This window comes from Spea bombifrons, chromosome 13, assembly GCF_027358695.1.
Source record: "Spea bombifrons isolate aSpeBom1 chromosome 13, aSpeBom1.2.pri, whole genome shotgun sequence".
In the NCBI taxonomy this organism is placed as follows: Eukaryota; Metazoa; Chordata; class Amphibia; order Anura; family Pelobatidae; genus Spea; species Spea bombifrons.
The window spans coordinates 21,675,876-21,699,760 of NC_071099.1; the positions used below are offsets into that span (position 1 = coordinate 21,675,876).

The following is a 23,885-nucleotide window of genomic DNA, read 5'->3' on the forward strand; positions in this document are numbered from 1 at the left end:
CATGCCAACCAGTACATCACATGACCATACAGAGCGGTGAAATACATTGGAAACCGACAGACCGGTACGTGGCACGGAGACCGGTACGTGGCACGGAGAACGGTACGTGGCACGGAGAATGGTGGACACGGCAGCAGCACCCGATTCACACAAACAGTAACAGATACTTCGTAACGAGAGCTTCATTTACAACACAGAAAACTCACCGCCGGGTCCACGGCACCTGGAAAGAAACTCTACCCACTTTGACCAAAAATCACATTTATTACAGAAAGCTTCCATCTGCAACGTGGAATACAGACTGACGTGGAATACAGATGATGACGCGCACGCACACACGTTTCTTTAAAAAAATTATACTTTTGGTAAAAGAAAACCACAAACACGGGAAGAAACGTATCTGAAAGGCACAGTTTATGTTGGCAGCGGATTTTTTTTAATGTGCGACAGAAAGGAGCAGTGTACTTTTAATGAACAGAGGTTGCCATGGAAACCCGCTGAACTAATGTGTTCTGCACTAAATTTTTTTACATTTTTTTTTATTTTAGAAAGCATGAAAGGCGTACGCCATGAGAGACACGAGAAACGTTTCAGTTTCCGCGGCTGATTCGTTTGGACGTTGGTTGGGACGCCGTTTTCTCGGAGGGGACGCAGGAAGGAATGGAAACTTTAAACAAAATGTGGAATTCTAGAAGAGAAAATGATTGAGTTGGGACGTTCCAAGACCAAAGCAGATAAAGAAGGGGCCACAAGGCGGTTCTTCATCCGGGACCACCTTACCCAATAGCCAAAGTGGCCGTTAACCCCCCGGGGTCTGGCATGGCCTTTGTGGGAAATGCCCTAGGCCGCTGGGATTTTTTTAAATGTATAATTATTAAAGTAATTTGGATCATAATTTGCGTTCTAATCTAACGTTCTATCCACTCTTTTTTGTATCTCACGAAAAACAAGGCACAACACGAATACAACATTAAAAAAAACAATCACATTCCGTGGGAAGCAGATTAAAATATGGATTTTTCCGAAATATTTTAATCAAAGATATCACTTCCAAGCCGACGACGAGAAAGACAAACTCATCCACATGGCAAACGCACATTATAGTGACAGCCACCGAACCGGCCCTAAAGCACGGACCACGGACACAGCAAACGCAAACCCTTTCAGCACCGAGGACAAAGCACACAGCCCGGCACCCGAAGCGTTAAAGCGACCAGATGTTATTTTCATTCCGCACGAGAAGAGGTTACCCTGGAAACTGCAATATTTAGATTTTTTTTTCTTGCTTTCTCCTTATTTAGTCAATTACATAATGCAAAGGACTTCGTTCAGCCTGCGCGGGGGTCGCGGACAGAGAATGACATCGACGGAACACAAACGGAGACGCACACCGTGACAACAGAGCCACACAACGCACAGCCAGCAAGCCAGCAGACACAGGCAGGGTACCTAGGGTATTCAGGTGGCCGGCGGGCTCCATGTTCGTGGGCACGTCTGAGAAACGCCGGGAGGCTGCAAGAGAAAAACCAACCCCCGGAGGGGGCGTCAAGGGGAGTCCAAAAACAGAGTGCATTCGGAGGTACGCTGCGGCCCTGCTCAGGCGGGCACAGGCGGGCACAGGCGGGCACAGGCCCTTCCGACCGGCGGCGGCCCGGTTCTGACCCACAAAGTATTGGTTCAGTGACTCGATGATTTAACGCCATTCGCTCTTCTGCTATGCGGTGCCAGTAAAAGGGTAACTGGCCCTCTAAGTGCCAGGGAGCGTGCGGTTTGGCAATTAATGAGTCCTCTTTCTATATAAGAAAATATTCGTTTTTTTTTATTAAAAGGAATAGCAAGGCTTTAAAAAAATAAACATTATTCACGGTTTTTGTTTAGAACAGCACTAAAAACATTTTAAAGCAGAAGCTGGATTCATTGTACAGATCCCAGGAGGACACAGAGATCTAGTGATCCCACTTTATAGATCCCTCGGTGATCTCCCCTAGAGTATAGCGATCAGTTCTCTAGAGCAGATCCCGGGAGGACACAGAGATCTAGTGATCCCACTTTATAGATCCCTCGGTGATCTCCCCTAGAGTATAGCGATCAGTTCTCTAGAGCAGATCCCGGGAGGACACAGAGATCTAGTGATCCCACTTTATAGATCTCTGTTTATTCAGATCAAGAGCAGATCTCTAGAAGAGTATAGGATCTACACACATAACCCGCTGCCCATGGAAATCATAGAGACGCGGGGTCCGAAGAAGAAACCCCCCCACCCCAGAAACTATGGAGAAATACCAGAACGATCAGTGACCCCTGCATACCTGGCCAGAATAGAGCGACAGGTTTCCAGGTGTTATTCACGGCTTAAAATCGAAGTCAAATTATTACTGCTTCGCTGGAGTCCATTAATATTGGAAGCCTTGGGACCCAATTAAAATGAACTCGTGACCGGCAAGACTCCCCCGTAACCAGCCAGACTCCCCTGTAACCGGCACAGACTCCCCCGTAACCGGCCAGACTCCCCCGTAACCAGCACTGACTCCCCCTGTAACCGACCACACTCCCCCGTAACCGGCACAGACTCCCCCGTAACCGGCACAGACTCCCCCGTAACCGGCACAGACTCCCCCGTAACCGGCCAGACTCCCCCGTAACCGGCACAGACTCCCCCGTAACCGGCACAGACTCCCCCGTAACCGGCACAGACTCCCCCGTAACCGGCCAGACTCCCCCGTAACCGGCACAGACTCCCCCGTAACCGGCCAGACTCCCCCGTAACCGGCCAGACTCCCCCGTAACCGGCACGACTCCCCCGTAACCGGCACGACTCCCCCGTAACCGGCACGACTCCCCCGTAACCGGCACAGACTCCCCCGTAACCGGCACAGACTCCCCCGTAACCGGCACAGACTCCCCCGTAACCGGCACAGACTCCCCCATAACCAGCACAGACTCCCCCGTAACCGGCCAGACTCCCCCGTAACCGGCCAGACTCCCCCGTAACTGGCACAGACTCCCCCGTAACCGGCCAGACTCCCCCGTAACCGGCACAGACTCCCCCATAACCGGCCAGACTCCCCCATAACCGGCCAGACTCCCCCGTAACCGGCCAGACTCCCCCATAACCGGCAAGCTTCTCGCTATTGGAAAGAAAAAGGTTTGACGTTTTTCATTCCTGCCACGGAGTTTTTATTAAACGATCGCTGCGGAGAATTTAAGGAACTTTTACCTTAACTTTCACTTTTTGGCGTTTTTTTTTTTAAACATTACAATTTGCGTGCAAAAAAAAACTTTTTGAATGTTGCTTAGAATTCTGAAAACGTATCGGTCGGGATGTCCGGAACCCTACGGAATACGATCAAAAAAGTACCATTACACAACGTATCCGGGGACAAAGGATCCGCGGAGAAAAAATTCCCAAGAGCCGGGACGTTTCAGGTAAAACTTCCCAGTTTGGAAACATAAATAAATTCCTATCTGGAAACGGTTCCATCGTGGATTTAATCACTACATTTTATCCTGCAGTTTTCTGAGTTTTATGGAAGCTCTGTTTTTCCAGTATCATTGAGCTAAAAGAACCATTTGCTCTGAAAACTAACATGCTGTCCAAAAAAATTATAAAAAATTCATTAAATTAACAGTTGTTTCCATAATCTTTATAACACATTTTATTTCAATATTCTGAGAAATTTATAATTATTTGTAGAATGTTTTCTGGTATTTTCTGAATTATATTAATTAACGTATAGGTACGGCGGGTCCCCCCCCCCTTATTACCCTGAAAAGTTCATAGAAGACAGGAGCGAGTGTCGCTACAGAGAGACAGCCTGACGGGCCGTCATACGTTAGAATTTCGGCTCGGTTGTGACACTTTACTCCGCGGGAAGCTTATCCACCCGGCGCTAATGAGGTTAATGGCCTAGAGGCGCCATCACTCACAGGCAGCGTGATTATCTGGGAGCGATGACGAGGGATAAACAAGGTGAGGGGGTAACAGAGAATGTCACGGGGGTCTCCGGGGACGCATCCGGCTGTCAGACGCGACGCACAATGCCACAATTTATCTGACTGTTTGCAAACAGGTAAGAACGAGGAACTGTCACTTCCACGTTCGTGACAACCACCGCGACTCGCAGGCGGGGTAAGAAGATGACCCCTCGCATGGGGTGGGTGGCCTTTTTTAAATGGGGGTCTCAGAGTAGGTGGTCTCCTTAAAATGGAAAGTGTAATTAGATCGTTATGGACACTTTAATGCAGGAGGAGGGGGGTGCTTTGGAGGACTCTGGCACTGAAAGGGTCAACAATTGCAGAAAAGGGACAATTTGGGTCAGAATGGAAATTCTTTAAATGGAGAGAATTTGCCAATATCTTTAAAACAGACATTTATTTACGGGCGATTCTTTGTTTCGTGGAGACGGGGAGTCATCCGCCTTTCCGAGGAGCGTCTTTGATGCCCCAGGGAGTACACCAAGCTGCAATGTGATTGGTTGGTGGGTTAGCAAGCGCCCCCCCCTTTACACTGGGGCAGGGTAGATTGGGTCTCAAAGTGACTGCCCCATCAGAGACGATACAATCATTCAGCACCACGGACAGCAGCAAGCGAGCCCTGCGTGAAACGGGGGCCGAACGGGGGCCGATCTGCCGGCAGATTCTGGGTTTCTATGTTTCACCTGGTTAATCGGTTTGGAAGGGGTGGGAAACAGGCAGTCCCCCCCATAGCGAAACTCCCCCCTCAATGTTTTGGCTCCTTGTTACAGAGTTTCAGTAAAATGCTGCAGAAGTCTTTAGCTCTTCCTTACCAGGTAAATCACCGGGCACCAAAATATCATTCACAGGAATCATCGGGGCGCGGAAAGCTTCCTACGCGCCGCGTTAACGGGTTTCTTAACGGTCCAGCGGTTTTAATTTTATTTATTGTAATATATTTAACCTCCGCCGGCACTGAACGCATCACGCATGTAAACGATTTCAGCAGATCTCCGCACCTTTTACCAAAAATACAGGAAAAAAATTAAGAAGGGGCGCTGGGGCGCAGCTGATGCATTACATCTTAAACACGGGGTTAATGAAAATAAAAAAGCATTAAACATTGCCGGATTCTAAAGTTTGCGGATTGGACCGTTCTGTCTACATCTGTTCCAAGAAGACCTGGTGTTGGAGACGACGATGAGAAGCAATGAACAAGTCTTCTAAAACGGAGCAAAAGAACCAAAAAGCCCCAAAATTCACAAATCCATTTCAACTTCTGTTAAGTGCAACATTTTGAATGAGTTTACGGGGAGCGTAAGACGCGAATCGCACAGTCGGCGTTTATCACGAGCCGCGATAAGGAAAATGTACGGTTACTGATGGAGCGAAGTCCACCACCGACTGGTAACAACGTTTCTAACTATTAGTCTTCTTTCTGATTCTGATTAACCCTCGTATGGCAGGAATCAGATACAGAATGAACTCCAAACATCGTATTAACCCAGAGTCCGCGGGATCCGAGTCGGAAACCAAGTCATATAATTAGCTGAACTTGATAAAAAGAGGTTTCGTTCGATCCGAATGCGTCGTAAACAAAGACGCCGGACTCCGCGGCCGTCTCCAGAACGCTGGAATGTTCCTGCGGAGAACGGCGGGGCTTGAGACGTATCATCCGACAGCACTTTGAAGCTAAACCATTGACCGGGATCTATAATCCTACGCCCTCCTAGGGCGTCAGACTCTCAGCCGAGGCACTAAGTGCGTCCGTGACTCACGCGCCCCGGCTGCGCATGCCCCCGCCTGCCTCCTGAGCCTGACTCTCTCCGCATAAAGTACATGAAGGCTTCAGCTATCGACGGCCGCCAGCCTGGGATTAACAATGACTCTTACAGGGCTTTAGACAGCGTCAAAAATGCCAGGCGTTGGCAACAACAGATATTTTAAAGCACATCAGCACGCGCTGCGGCCAGTAAAACAAATGCGGCACGGACTTTAAAGGCTACATTCGCCTTTCACCAGATATACAGAAGAAATGGGTTATCGTGATATACATTATCGCTAAATCACAATAAAGTCACCCAGAAACGATGAAGCCCCGACGACCCAATCGATAACCGGACTTACATTTCTGGGTAAATCAGGTTTAATAAGCCTGGCGAAGTCTTGGCTAATTGAATGAACTCGCTGGCCACCTAGCCACACGCCGTTGGGTGGTCGGTCTACTTCTGCCTGAATTCTATTCCTAGAAGAAGGAGCTTCGGCGTTTCATTGTATTTGTTTTGGATAATCCATAAGAAAGCATCGATGGAAAGGTTATCCTGACACCAGCCGGCAGAACGGTAATAAATCTCCACACAGAATGTTTACCAAACACCCCCTGATCTCCATCCAAAAACCCAACTAATGAAGAGATTTCACCCAAAAACAGGACATTCCGTAAATCCGCCAACGACTTGGGCTTTAAGATGGCGAGTCAGGAGCCGGACACCTGCGTGCCCCACGTTCTACGGGCTAATCTACGATAACCGCTGCACGGAATCCATAGAATCCATACACTGCCGGGGAGGAAAGAGGGGCACAGGACAGGGGTCCCAGGGGGTTGGGGACCAGCTAAATTTAAATAGGCACGTTTTATGGAACTGAACCCAAAGTGTCTCAATGGCAGAAAAGAACCAAGTGGCCGGTCCATTCCGTCCATTTTGAATCCCTTTGTCCGTTGTAATTCTTTATTTCATCTCCTGGCATATTGGAGCGTCCCTCTCACGTCTCCGCTCGCCCCCCGAGGGTCCACGTAAGGTTTCCCTGCTAAGTTTTATTGGTAAGACCAGGCACCATTTTAGGGGCTCCTTTCATGTAACTGTTCTTGCAAATAAAACTAAAATTACTCCTTTTATACAAAAACCAACAATACGGTGATAACGCGTATCAGGTCGCTTAACGGCCCCCCACCTCGCTGCACAAAAGCAAGTCGTTAGCGGCAGGGAAAGTACGAGATGCATCACATCGCACAATGGAGAAGCGGAGTTTGCGGCCAGATGTCAGGGACACAAAAGGCGGCTCGCGGAGGAAGCGGGGGAAGCGGGGAGCGGCCAGCGGCCGTTCATTTATTTGTTGGTCCCCTTGACGAGGTCTCTGGATTAATCCCATATAATCAGAAAACAAGCAGCCGTTTAGAAATAATTAGACATTAATTGCTTTCCTAATCTAGCCACGGGTGGGGTAGCTATTTGGAGGCTTCCATTAGGACCCCGTCAAAAGGCTTTTCAATCGCTTGTCTGTGACCAAGTCGGGTAGGTTTGTTAAAATGTTCTTGGTACAAGAAATACAAAGTATCAACAGCAAATAACAGACTGTATCATGACGTGTGGGATGCAGCATGGCCTCCAACGAGTCCCTGAAGCCCCTCTCTCCTCCCGATGCCCCCCTTTTCTAGGCCCTCAGAATGTTTCATGGGTATGAGGGTATCGCAGGGTTCTCCAGCCCTAAAACCCCCGATAATGTGTATAAAATAATAAATAAATGACATTAGGAGAAGGATAATACTGCAGAGCGTCATTGATGGGTATTGCAGATTATAGAAGAGCATGTTGGGGGGTATAGGGCAGTACTGGGGGCATTATAGGGCACAGCAGAGTCCCTTTGATTGTAGTATGGCAGGCTATAACCCGCTCACCCATCTGGCAGTCGACAGGTAAGTAGGATGAAGCAGGTGAGAAACGACAAAGCCCTAACGCCAATAATTATTAGATATGAAGCCTTCAGTGCAGTGGCGCGCAAGACACTTATGTTTATCTAACACAAGGCTTCCAAGTGTTTGCGGAGCGTGCCAGGCCGAGGCGGCAGGGAATGCCACGTTTCTGACACGTATTAATGGTGTTTGTTTGATGATCATGAAGCTCATATCGTCACCTATCAGCCGCACGCGCCGGCTCCCTGCGCCTTATCTTCCTCTACCTGAAGAATGACGCTGCGGGCCATCGGATGGAGATAAGAAGGTAATTCGCACTTCTGATTGATCAGCGCAATTAGACTTGTAAGATGATTAATATTATCGGAATCTAGGTGTTAATGGCTGCGAGGTTGCGAAACATCAGTCACTTAACAGCTGTTACGCAATAAATACTTCCCCGGAACCATAAACCCCCCAGAAATTCTACGCAAGACAAGATGCACCTGGTTTCAAGGAAACCGAACTCTAGAACTCAAGGGTCTGGAACCTTCTGTGTAACAAGAATGGAACTACGAACAACAAATCCCAAGAGCTACAATGAAACTGTATTAAAGAGATACATCGTGAGGTTTTTAACATTTTGGGGGCTATTGTTGACCCTTAAGGGCCACTGAAGAACCCACAACATTCCGTGTTCACATCCCCCATAAATCCTAAAAGTTCCCAATTCCTTGGATTCTGAGAAAGATACAACCAGAGAGATGGACACAAAAAAACCGTCGGCTCCGACCTACAGCAAGGGAACTTAAACGTGAATGGGATCGTTATACGGCTTCCGAATCCGAGACGAGACCAACGACTGATAAAGATTAGAGACACGGGCGACGGGGGCCAGCGGGGGCCGATCTGCCGGCAGGTTCTAGGTTTCTATGACTCGTGTAAAGTTTTGGCGTTATTCTTAGGTGAATTCCCCCAAAAGAAGACGGATGCCGTTATATTTTTGAAGACTTACATAAAGAAGAGTCCGTTGTAGATACCTGCTGATGCATCGTATTTATCTGCGCCATACAGTGACAAGTTGATATTTGCCAACTGTTCCTGACAGCGCACCATATGCCTGCGTTATCACACGTCAGTCTTCTCATCAGCGGTAATATAGAAGATTCAATCTGTGAGTTTTTATCCCCCAACCAGAAGAAGATGGCCTGGATTGAGCTTAAAAGAAACCCGAAGACCTTCCAGATGGCCGCGTCTTTGAAGCAGGAGAGATGAAAAAAAAGATTGTTGGTTGGGGGGTTCTGTAGATCGGATCTGTGGAATCCCATGGCACAAATGGCATAAAACTAATACCTCCATCTTAAGAGGGGGGGGTGATTGGCGCGCTCTGGGATTTTACCAGCTGTGTCTTACAGGAGGAAACGAGAAGACTTCTCAATGAACATCCAGAAATGGGTCTTCTTTCTTTAAACCTACGGATTTATGCTTATCAGTCACGGCGAAGAATGGAAACGCTTCCCACGAAGATGCAACAACGTTCCGAATAACCTGAGTAACGCAATCATCATTTAACGTCTATAAAGATTTCAGTATTTAATATGCCCAGTAGTTCCAGAAAACAAAAAAAAAAAAACAATTCCCTAGGAAATATCTGGCTAGTAAAAAATACTGCAAATATCTAAAAAGTTTGGAAAACTTTGTCCCCGGATGGGTCACTTAGTGTGAATTTTTATTTTATATTCTTATTTTAAAGCCATTATGTGTTACTGAGCCCCAAGTAGACTTAACTGGTGGTTGTTTTTTTGACCAAGATCTCTTTTATTACAAATCTCTTGTTTCTAAGGCATTTTAGAAAATGATTTCTGCATTCCCTAGAACGATCTTATTATTTTTAATTATTTAACGCATCGTCAGATACAGATCTCTCAGGGTATCTAGAAATCGATTTCTGGACTGTCTATCTTTACGCTATAAAGGTGAATGACTTCATAGAATTATATTAATATCAGACAGTAGGAGATCTTTCCACCGCCGGGGTTATAAATGACACAGCGATGAGGTATGTCTCTGCTAATTCCTATGTATGACATCATAGAGGTCAACAGAGCTTTGTTTCAGCGATACATAGTATTAATTACCAGATTACATTTTTTTTAGAAGAATCCCATATCTCTGCCAAAAACACACGACCTGCCGCCTCTGGTCTGTTCTTCATCCGGAACATTTAGGGATTAGGAAAAAAAGAACACAAAGAAAAGCAAAGACGGGCGCATAGAAGAATGAAGGAAAGAGCTTCATCCACTGACCAGGAACCTCTTTTCCTCGCTCGCCCTGCACGCCTTGGCATTTTGTGAGCTCGAAATAAGTGGTTTGGTTTCAGACTCACGTGAGAAGAGGAATACGACGCCATTCCAGCGCGCGGCGAGCCATTTCTTTAAGTTCTAGGTATGCTGGCGCGTATACGAAAGGGTTAAATTACATTGCCAAGCTGTTACGCGGGAACCAACGCGCTTCTTTCTGATATAACGGGGAAGCTCTCTGTCTGGCACATTCTTGGCAGATGGCAGCGCACAGTAGGCTGGAATCTAACAAGCAGATACATTATCGTTTCCAAGGGGAGGCTGGATATATCGGACAAGACACACACCTCGGCGTTAATTCATCCGCCTAAACGCTACGCCGTCAGTCGCGCCCCGTGAAAAATGAGTTTGGAAGACGTTGCATCGTTGGCAGGCTAGCCACGTAATCGCTAACGGTGCATTGGAGAGAGAGAGAGGAACGCCAGGCTTACGAACCGCTAATCTTACGGAACGGAGGGAGACTTATTAAAGAAAAGAAACGTATATCCCCAACGCTTCCAGCCTGGGAAAATTCCAGAGCATCGGCGCTAAACCCAGTTTCACCGGCACGGGAAAAACATCTTGATCAAAGAGAGCTGCCGGTAGCATTTGTGATCTTACCCAGATGAAGTGGTTTTGAGGTTATAATATCCCAGAAATAGACCGTTCCCGGTTTGAGAATGGAAGACATGTTCCTTAATCGCATCCCTTTATCTTAAATTAAAGGTCGGCCCCTCATACCACATTACCCCCCCCCCAGCCCCGAGTGGATCAAAGCCAAGAGTCAAAACTCCTTTGGATTTGGCAAAGTTCCCAGCCCGGCAAACGTCAATAGCAACAATCAATGAAGCCCTCGGAGATCTGTGCTTAATCTTTACCCACACACAGATTTAACTGACCGTAGGATGATGTCGGGAACGCTGATCTATACGTCCTCGCATCTCCACTCTGCGCACCGTTTTATAACGAGGATGACCTGGGAATTATTGTATCTGGGAACATCACATTTTTTCTCGCGTCCCATCTGCCCCCCCCAGGACTACAGGATGAAAACGGATTTCCATTAACTGAATGCTCAACATGAAGTCGTTATTCTCCCAACTAAGACGTTGAGGATGACTTGGTCATGAAACTGTATGGCCTTTCTAATATTCTGTTCCTGCCTCTGGCTTATGATGGGTTAACAGCAGCTACAAAGTATCCCTGGATATTATGAAGCTAGGTCCCAAATACACTTAAAATACCTTGACATAGTCTGGAGATCTGTCCTTGCGATCCAACGGCCAAGTAACATGGAGATGGAGCACAAGGACGATGGACGTGGTTTTAGGCCGGAAGCTGGCAGAATGGGGCTCAATAGCCAAAAAATGTTTTTGCTTGTAACGGATATGAGATATGGCTCTACAGCACTGCGGCTTAAGCAAAAAAAGCGCAATAAGGCGAAAAAGGATCAGAGTGATGATGACAGCGAAGGAATGGCATATGTTCCATAAGTCTAACTTTGTTAAATTCTATCACGTCAACATATGCTGTTTATATTTAGACTTCTAACATACGAAGGATGGAAAAAAAATATCCTTATCCTCAAAGAAACTGCTGCCAGTTACCGAGAGAGAAGAGTCTATCTCACACCAGACAAAACTTGAGGGTATCTAGGACTTCTTCACAGGAGGACAGGTGGGCCAGTTCATCGGCCAGTTCATCTCTTTGTCCTTCAGAGGACACGCGGAGCACACGGTGAGAACGAAAGGTCCACCGGTGCTCACATGAGGAAACGTGCGACCGAAATAGGGTAAGCCATACAAATAATAATCTAGAAGGATACCCCCGAGAGCACTTAGTGTGTGATCGGGATCAGCGGTTTGCCGCCATGCATCAGAGCGGTGTATGAGCTCCCAATGCAGTTCTCCGACGCTCGGACACTTACCTCGTGGCCTTCGCAGAGGACAACTCTTCAGTAGAAACCAAAGCTCTACAAACAAGATCTGATGAGAAGGGAAACGGATGCCCCCTCTTCCACCACGATCATCATGACCATCACAACCACTGGCCCCAAGGACCTTTAGCCCTTACCCAGGTCTCTTTTCACAACTTCTGTTACATCAGGTCATTAATTTAAACATTCAGAGCCCCGCCGTGGCATTTGGTCTACCGCCTCATTCAATGTAAAAAAAGAAACAAGGAGAACACGTAATCCCACCTGTGCCGTGGTTGGTCTTTGTCGTCCTCACTGGGGTGTAATGGTTCTTTGAGGTTCTCACGGGTGTGTTTTCCTTGGGAGAGTTATCAACAGCAGACATGGCTTCCCGCTCACAATGTGGAATCGGGATGGGTCCCTGCTGGATCAAAATATCAGCCAAAGCCCTGAAAAGAAACAGAAAAGCCGGTTATTTCTCCCCAACAACAACAAACAGGTCGATACCAGAGACAAAAATAAGGGGATTCAACAAAAAAAGGTTAAAAGGTGGGTAATTCGAGACATTTTGTTACAAGGTGGACTTTTTATTGCCGAGTTCTGAAATGTGCTTTCCGATTACAGGAAATTATCGTTTTTACAGACGACTTAATAGACCTTTTCTACGAGTCGAGAGCATGCGCTCCCGGCGCCACCAGAACGGAGCAAACTGTCTCGATTCCGTAATATCAGCCCCTTCTCTGTCTCTATTCGGCAGGAACAGGTGTTCGCCACTCCGTATAATGAATTCTTAATCACTCTTGATCCGCATCCAAAGAGCACGTTAGCAGCGAACGCACAGACAGCAGACACGAAATATCCTGCGGCCTATGTGACACCTCAGTGATAGACGGGCCACGGGCGCTGGGAAACCCAGAAAAAGACACACGTGAGACAGACGACAGACGACAGACGCGTCCGGAATGAGAACATTCCAGAAGACTGTCCCAAAGAGCTTACACTTTATTTTTCTCTTCCGGACCATAAGATGGCTCGGCGAGACGGAGTGTTGAGTAAAGCATCCCCCAGAGGGTTACCAACGACGCGTCCTCTAGAGCGGCGAGGGGTCATTTATCAAGCGGCTCGATAGGTGATAGAGGAGAGACGGTGGAATTCATTAGCGGAGTGCTCCAGCCGCTCCCGTCACGCGTCTTGATGGGTCGCCCGCCGGGGAGAAGCAGGTTTGACAGGGATGGATTTATCGGCTCCCGGGGAGATACGCTCTCTACAAATGAAGCCTTATTGACCCCCAAACGAAAATCAAAGCGGCCACCATTCATACGTGACACAGGAAAGCCACCAGCCTTAGCCCAACCGATCACACGTGCCGGAGACACGGCTTGGCACGCCATCGCCCAAGAGGGGCAGGTTTCTGCGGACGCACCAATAAAAGGAAATATATATCTGAAAACGTTACCCTCATTCACGATGGAGGGGGGGGGGCATCTAGTACCCGGAACAGAGACGGGAAATCCACATAACGTAGAACGAGCAAAAAAAATAATAATAATAAAAAAAATAGATGTATAAAAAGTCATTCTTGTGCAAAGTGGTCTTATCACCATAGCAACCAATGGAATAAATTCTATAATTTGCTACGGCGATAAGACCAGTATTTAACTTTGCACCAGGATTGCCCTTTATAAATACCCTGTGGGGTTTTCTATTCTGAAGCCATCCAGCTTTGAATCCCGAAATAGCACCATTTAGCAGACACTGGACTCAAACATGCGCAACTGCTTCATACGGTTACCGGCTGCCCCAGCTTGTTGGTGGCATAACGGTGCTTGACGGAGATAGTTACACAAGTCCCCCATTTCCATGGTAACACAAACGCATTACATCATGTTCAAGCAGAAAAGTAAAATTTTTTTCCTTTTTGGATACAAATATATCTTGAGTCTGGACAGTGGCCCGTTGGGGGGGGGATGCAAGTCAGGCAGGGGCCGCGCATGTGGCGCATGGAAATGTCACGTTTCCAGGAAACCGGACAGCCGGGGATGATAAAGATCTCCACGATCTACGAACGAAAATAGGGAGCCACGGAGCCCCCGATATATAATGCACTGCGGACGGGGTCCGGCTACACTGTATCCACATCACACACACATGAAACAAACAGCAGAGATCCTTCTAAACACAACCGACTCCGCGCTTCCACCCGATTTACCCAACTTTACCAACAAAGCAGTCATTGAACGCATTTGGCAGCGGCTCATATGCCCTAATGGGGCAAAAAACATAATTATGCCTACATACCTATAGCGCATCCCCATCCTACCCATATTTACCTATAGCGCATCCCCATACTACCCATCATATATACCTATAGCGCATCCCCATCCTACCCATCATATTTACCTATAGCACATACCCATACTACCCATCATATATACCTATAGCGCATCCCCATACCACCCATCATATATACATATAGCACATCCCCGTACTACCCATCATATATACCTATAGCGCATCCCCGTACTACCCATCATATATACCTATAGCGCATCCCCATACTACCCATCATATATACCTATAGCACATACCCGTACTACCCATCATATATACCTATAGTGCATCCCCGTACTACCCATAATATATACCTATAGCGCATCCCCGTACTACCCATCATATATACCTATAGCGCATACCCATACTACCCATCATATATACCTATAGCGCATCCCCGTACTACCCATCATATATACATATAGCGCATCCCCATACTACCCATCATATATACCTATAGCGCATCCCCATACTACCCATCATATATACCTATAGCGCATCCCCGTACTACCCATAATATATACCTATAGCACATCCCCGTACTACCCATCATATATACCTATAGCACATCCACGTACTACCCATCATATATACCTATAGCGCATCCCCATACTACCCACCATATATACCTATAGCGCATCCCCGTACTACCCATCATATATACCTATAGCGCATCCCCGTACTACCCATCATATATACCTATAGCGCATCCCCATACTACCCATCATATTTACCTATAGCGCATCCCCATACTACCCATCATATATACATATAGCGCATCCCCGTACTACCCATCATATATACATATAGCCCATCCCCGTACTACCCATCATATATACCTATAGCACATCCCCGTACTACCCATAATATATACCTATAGCGCATACCCATATTACCCATCATATATACATATAGCGCATCCCCGTACTACCCATCATATATTCCTATAGCGCATACCCGTACTACCCATAATATATACCTATAGCGCATACCCATATTACCCATCATATATACATATAGCGCATCCCCGTACTACCCATCATATATACCTAAAGCCCATACCCGTACTACCCATCATGTATACCTATAGCGCATCCCCATACTACCCATCATATATACATATAGCGCATCCCCGTACTTCCCATCATATATACATATAGCGCATCCCCGTACTTCCCATCATATATACATATAGCGCATCCCCGTACTTCCCATCATATATACATATAGCGCATACCCGTACTACCCATCATATATACATATAGCGCATCCCCATACTACCCATCATATATACATATAGCGCATCCCCATACTACCCATCATATATACCTATAGCACATCCCCGTACTACCCATCATATATACCTATAGCGCATCCCCATACTACCCATCATATATACCTATAGCACATCCCCGTACCCCCCATCATATATACATATAGCGCATCCCCGTACTACCCATCATATATACATATAGCGCATCCCCGTACTACCCATCATATATACATATAGCGCATCCCCATACTACCCATCATATATACCTATAGCGCATCCCCATACTACCCATCATATTTACCTATAGCGCATCCCCATACTACCCATCATATATACCTATAGTACCTGCACATACTACCCATCATATATACCTATAGCGCATACCCGTACTACCCATCATATATACCTATAGCGCATCCCCGTACTACCCATAATATATACCTATAGCGCATACCCATATTACCCATCATATATACATATAGCGCATCCCCGTACTACCCATCATATATACCTAAAGCCCATACCCGTACTACCCATCATGTATACCTATAGCGCATCCCCATACTACCCATCATATATACATATAGCGCATCCCCGTACTTCCCATCATATATACCTATAGCGCATACCCGTACTACCCATCATATATACATATAGCGCATCCCCGTACTTCCCATCATATATACATATAGCGCATACCCGTACTACCCATCATATATACATATAGCGCATCCCCATACTACCCATCATATATACATATAGCGCATCCCCATACTACCCATCATATATACCTATAGCACATCCCCGTACCCCCCATCATATATACATATAGCGCATCCCCGTACTACCCATCATATATACATATAGCGCATCCCCATACTACCCATCATATATACCTATAGCGCATCCCCATACTACCCATATTTACCTATAGCGCATCCCCGTACTACCCATCATATATACCTATAGCACATCCCCGTACCCCCCATCATATATACATATAGCGCATCCCCGTACTACCCATCATATATACCTATAGCGCATCCCCGTACTACCCATCATATATACCTATAGCGCATCCCCATACTACCCATCATATTTACCTATAGCGCATCCCCATACTACCCATCATATATACCTATAGTACCTGCACATACTACCCATCATATATACATATAGCGCATCCCCGTACTACCCATCATATATACATATAGCGCATCCCCGTACTACCCATCATATATACCTATAGCGCATCCCCATACTACCCATCATATATACATATAGCGCATCCCCGTACTACCCATCATATATACATATAGCACATCCCCGTACTACCCATAATATATACCTATAGCGCATACCCATATTACCCATCATATATACATATAGCGCATCCCCGTACTACCCATCATATATTCCTATAGCGCATACCCGTACTACCCATAATATATACCTATAGCGCATACCCATATTACCCATCATATATACATATAGCGCATCCCCGTACTACCCATCATATATACCTAAAGCCCATACCCGTACTACCCATCATGTATACCTATAGCGCATCCCCATACTACCCATCATATATACATATAGCGCATCCCCGTACTTCCCATCATATATACATATAGCGCATCCCCGTACATCCCATCATATATACATATAGCGCATCCCCGTACTTCCCATCATATATACATATAGCGCATACCCGTACTACCCATCATATATACATATAGCGCATCCCCATACTACCCATCATATATACATATAGCGCATCCCCATACTACCCATCATATATACCTATAGCACATCCCCGTACTACCCATCATATATACCTATAGCGCATCCCCATACTACCCATCATATATACCTATAGCACATCCCCGTACCCCCCATCATATATACATATAGCGCATCCCCGTACTACCCATCATATATACATATAGCGCATCCCCATACTACCCATCATATATACCTATAGCGCATCCCCATACTACCCATCATATTTACCTATAGCGCATCCCCATACTACCCATCATATATACCTATAGTACCTGCACATACTACCCATCATATATACCTATAGCGCATACCCGTACTACCCATCATATATACCTATAGCGCATCCCCATACTACCCATCATATATTCCTATAGCGCATACCCGTACTACCCATAATATATACCTATAGCGCATACCCATATTACCCATCATATATACATATAGCGCATCCCCGTACTACCCATCATATATACCTAAAGCCCATACCCGTACTACCCATCATGTATACCTATAGCGCATCCCCATACTACCCATCATATATACATATAGCGCATCCCCGTACTTCCCATCATATATACATATAGCGCATCCCCGTACTTCCCATCATATATACATATAGCGCATACCCGTACTACCCATCATATATACATATAGCGCATCCCCATACTACCCATCATATATACATATAGCGCATCCCCATACTACCCATCATATATACCTATAGCACATCCCCGTACCCCCCATCATATATACATATAGCGCATCCCCGTACTACCCATCATATATACATATAGCGCATCCCCATACTACCCATCATATATACCTATAGCGCATCCCCATACTACCCATATTTACCTATAGCGCATCCCCGTACTACCCATCATATATACCTATAGCACATCCCCGTACCCCCCATCATATATACATATAGCGCATCCCCGTACTACCCATCATATATACATATAGCGCATCCCCATACTACCCATCATATATACATATAGCGCATCCCCATACTACCCATCATATATACCTATAGCGCATCCCCGTACTACCCATCATATATACCTATAGCACATCCCCATACTACCCATCATATATACCTATAGCGCATACCCCTACTACCCATCATATATACATATAGCGCATCCCCATATTACCCATCATATATACATATAGCGCATCCCCATATTACCCATCATATATACCTATAGTACCTGCACATACTACCCATCATATATACCTATAGTACCTGCACATACTACCCATCATATATACCTATAGCGCATCCCCATACTACCCATCATATATACCTATAGCGCATCCCCATACTACCCATCATATATACCTATAGCCAGTGGCGTCGCTTCAGGGGGGCAAGGGGGGGCAATTGCCCCCCCTAGGTTATTCCTTGCCCCCCCCCTGTTGCCCCCCCGCCGAATCTGTAACCCCTTGACTGCTAACGACGGCATGGCGCCGCCGCTAGCAGTACCAGTCAGGTGCTAACGACGGCACCATGCCGTCACTAACACTACCTTACCTTGATGGAGGTCTGTGGACCCCCATCACCACCTACCCCGGCGATCTGCCCCTCAAACTGAAGGGCATCACCGGGGCCACCCGATCTGCCCGGTGACGTCTCGCGCAATGACGCGATGACGTCACCGCGCAACTTTATTAACAACTGACAATTGTCAGTTAAAGAGGTATGGGGGTATGCTGCTTAGATGCCTGTATCTCAGGCATCTAAGCAGCTACATACCCCCAACATATACCGTTGGAAAGGTAATCGCCTCGCCTTTCCAACGGTATATAGATAAATATATATATGTAAAAAATTTATAAAAAATATTAAGTTAAAAAAATAAAAATGTAAAAAAAATGATTTGGGGGTCTCTAAAGGCAGATAAAAAAGATCAAAATTGCCTAGAGACCCCCAAATTAAATTATTTAAACATAAAGTAGTTTAACTTTAAAAAAAAAAAAGTTTAAGTATTCTAGCTAAATGATCACTGTGGTAGCCAATGTTACCACAGCGATCATATAGCTATAAAAAGTCACATTCCCTTTTTAAAAATGGCCGATACTAATTTTTAATCCTATGATCCCTTTGATCATGGGGTTAAATTTAGCCAACTGTAGAGGGAGGCAATTTTTTAAATCCTGATGAACTACAAATATTATTAAAATCAGCCATTTAGCCTGTGCGGTACGTGATTAACCATCTCATCCCTGGAGCGCCTTGCATTTTTACTGCAAAACTTATTTTTGCTGTAAAAGTGATTTTTTTTTTCTCCCTTTACCATCATTTCTTTGGGATTGTAAGGGGGAAGAATGGTGTGTGCTTCTGCGAGTGAATGTATGGAAAGAATGGTGTGTGCTTCTGCGAGTGAATGTATGGAAAGTATGGTGTGTGCTTCTGTGAGTGAATGTATGGAAAGTATGGTGTGTGCTTCTGCGAGTGAATGGAGATATGAAAGGCGTGTGAATGGTCAGTAATTAGGGTTGAAGCCTTGACGTGGCATTACTGCTCACGTAGGAAGTTAAATTATGGCACAAAAAGTACACATTTGCAAAAAGACATCCCTTGGCGCATCAAATGAGGGGCTGCATGTGTTTCTAGTACACACCTGGAGTGCGCAAGACACAAATGAACATGTCGCTATGGATAGAAAAAACATATTTTGTAGCCAAAGCGACATATTCCATCATTATTTGTGCACTCAACTTTTGTCCTAGAAATACATGTAACCCCTCATTTGAAGCTCCAAGGGGTGTAGTTTCTTAAAATGGATGAATTGTCTGAATGAGGGAGAGCATGCGTTAATATGTGGATGAATTGTCTGAATGAGGGAGAGTATGAGTTAATGTGGATGAATTGTCTGAATGAGGGAGAGCATGCGTTAATATGTGGATGAATTGTCTGAATGAGGGAGAGCATGAGTTAATGTGGATGAATTGTCTGAATGAGGGAGAGCATGAGTTAATATGTGGATGAATTGTCTGAATGAGGGAGAGTATGAGTTAATATGTGGATGAGTTGTCTGAATGAGGGAGAGCATGAGTTAATGTGCGTATCACAGATGTATAATTGTGGAAGGGCAAAGATGGCACTAGCAGGATGTTTGAGCCTTGGGGACCAAGATGGCACAGGCAGGGTGTATATGGGACAAAGATGGCAAATCGTATGTGTGTTATCTGGGTGCTGGACAGGTTCTATGTGTGCAGTGTGGACACCAGGGCTGGCTTTGGGGTGTGCATCCTGTGATCTATCCCTGTAATTTAGCGGGTTTTAAATATACCTTTAATGCCGTGTTTTTATGTGAATTCCAATTGATCTATACCTGCAAAGCTGGGTTTTTGTGTGTTCTTCTGTATATGCTATGCTATGTTTCCATACATTATTTATGTACACCTGCAAATACAGGGTTTGTATGTCTTGTTCAGTTGATTAATACCTGCAATGCTGTTTCCATGTATTTATTTGATCTATACCTGCGATGCTACGTTTCATATATTATTATTGTATACCTGCAAATACAGGATTTGTATGTCTGATTCTGTTTATTTGATATATACCTTCGGTGCTGAGATCACAAGTGAATTTCAATTGATCTATACATGCAAAGCTGGGTTTGTGTGTTAATGTGTTGATCTATACCTGCTATCGGCAGCAAGGTCTAATATTTATATATATATATTTATATATATATATATCGTCAGCAGGGACTAATATTAATATATATATATCGGCAACTGGGGCTAATATTAATTTATTTGGGCAGCAGGGGCTAATATATATATATCAGCAACAGAATCTAATATTAGGCCCTGAAATCATTTAGTGCAAAAGTTAAGGTATTGTGTTGTTTAAAGGATTTCAAGGATTAGTCGTACTAAATTGTGGCTTCAGGCTTCCAATGTTGAATGATCAAGTATTGTATTGGCCAATAACAAAAGTATCATTCCATAGCACATTACTTTTGGCAATATATATATATATATATATATATATATATATATATATATGTGTGTGTGTTTTTTCAGTGGTATGATTCAATTGTGGAAATTATTAATGCCCCCCCAGTTTGACTGTGGTATCTTGTGTGCCCCCCCTATATATTGTTTCTAGAGTCACCACTGCCTATAGCGCATACCCGTACTACCCATAATATATACCTATAGCGCATACCCATATTACCCATCATATATACCTATAGCGCATCCCCATACTACCCATCATATATACCTATAGCGCATCCCCATACTACCCATCATATATACATATAGCGCATACCCGTACTACCCATAATATATACCTATAGCGCATACCCATATTACCCATCATATATACCTATAGCGCATCCCCATATTACCCATCATATATACATATAGCGCATCCCCGTACTACCCATAATATATACCTATAGCGCATACCCATATTACCCATCATATATACATATAGCGCATCCCCGTAGTACCCATCATATATACCTAAAGCCCATACCCGTACTACCCATCATGTATACCTATAGCGCATCCCCATACTACCCATCATATATACATATAGCGCATCCCCGTACTTCCCATCATATATACATATAGCGCATCCCCGTACTACCCATCATATATACATATAGCGCATCCCCGTACTACCCATCATATATACCTATAGCGCATCCCCGTACTACCCATCATATATACCTATAGCACATCCCCGTACTCCCCATCATATATACATATAGCGCATCCCCATACTACCCATCATATATACCTATAGCACATACCCGTACTACCCATCATATATACCTATAGCGCATACCCATACTACCCATCATATATACATATAGCGCATCCCCGTACTACCCATCATATATACCTATAGCGCATCCCCATACTACCCATCATATATACATATAGCGCATACCCGTACTACCCATCATATATACCTATAGCGCATCCCCATACTACCCATCATATATACATATAGCGCATCCCCATACTACCCATCATATATATACCTATAGCGCATACCCATATTACCCATCATATATACCTATAGTACCTGCACATACTACCCATCATATATACCTATAGCGCATCCCCATAGTACCCATCATATATACCTATAGCACATCCCCGTACTCCCCATCATATATACCTATAGCGCATCCCCATACTACCCATCATATATACATATAGCGCATCCCCGTACTACCCATAATATATACCTATAGCACATCCCCATACTACCCATCATATATACCTATAGCGCATACCCCTACTACCCATCATATATACCTATAGCACATCCTCGTACTACCCATCATATATACATATAGCGCATCCCCGTACTACCCATCATATATACCTATAGCACATCCCCATACTACCCATCATATATACCTATAGCACATCCCCATACTACCCATCATATATACCTATAGCACATCCCCATACTACCCATCATATATACCTATAGCGCATACCCATATTACCCATCATATATACCTATAGTACCTGCACATACTACCCATCATATATACCTATAGCGCATCCCCATACTACCCATCATATATACCTATAGCACATCCCCGTACCCCCCATCATATATACATATAGCGCATCCCCGTACTCCCCATCATATATACCTATAGCACATCCCCATACTACCCATCATATATACCTATAGCGCATCCCCGTACTACCCATCATATATACCTATAGCACATCCCCGTACTCCCCATCATATATACCTATTGCACCTGCACATACTACACATCACACACATATAGCACATACTACACATACTATACATCATATACATATATAGCCCACACTACACATCACATACATATATAGCACATACACATCTCTCCATGATTTTTAAACCATACATCATGTTGGAAACCTCTTGCCAGCTGCTTTGTACCACAACTCCCAGGACACTCAGCAAGCCTCTGCACCACAGAGAAAGCCCAAAGCGGTGACGGATCTCAGCAGGTTTTAATTACGGCAAAGTTATAAATTCAGGAGAAATCATTAAAATGTACATTAACCCCCCAAATGTTTACAGCCAATCACATCATTAACTCGCCCAAGCAGCTGACAGATGTCACATTAATCAGGTGTTTCATTAACCCCTGGGGGCCCGGCTCATAAAAACATTAAATACAAACATACACAATAAAGGGCAGTGGCGCCAAACGTGCGCCCCCTGACCCCATTACACCAGGGTAAATTCAACCTGCCCCTGAAATCAGCACTAAGAGGCATTAAGCCCCCTCCCTGATGGAAATTAGAGGCAAAATACCCCAGTAATAGGACATGGCCTCTATGCTTGAGCACAGGTGAGACAGATTAAGTATATCAGCTCAGATACTGCTGCTGCATTCATTCACTGGCTTGGATTCAGGTAGCGCCAACAGATTCTGTAGCGTTGTACAATGACAGGCAAAGCCCCAGATCTTTAGATACATTGTTACGCAACCAAGAGTTTCCGGAAACTCAAAGAGAGAGAGAGAGGGCAACCTGCATACAGCGGGGGTAACAATCACAGCGGGGGACAAGGGTAACTGTCACAGAGGGGGGGTGCAGGGCACAGCAGGGGGTAGGACGGGG

At 45.1% G+C, this 23,885-nt stretch overlaps 1 protein-coding gene across 2 annotated transcripts in view; it reads right to left on the minus strand.

Moving 5' to 3' along the window:
* SHISA6 (shisa family member 6) overlaps nucleotides 1–23,885 on the minus strand; it is a 72,752-nt gene that overhangs the window by 40,897 nt on the left and 7,970 nt on the right. For both annotated transcript variants that reach the window (XM_053453744.1, XM_053453743.1), the window contains exons 3-4: nucleotides 12,164–12,327; nucleotides 1,450–1,512 (exon numbers count right to left, since the gene is read on the minus strand). In XM_053453744.1, the coding sequence (XP_053309719.1) occupies nucleotides 1,450–1,512; nucleotides 12,164–12,327 (227 nt within the window). The remainder of the gene's footprint in view (nucleotides 1–1,449; nucleotides 1,513–12,163; nucleotides 12,328–23,885) is intronic.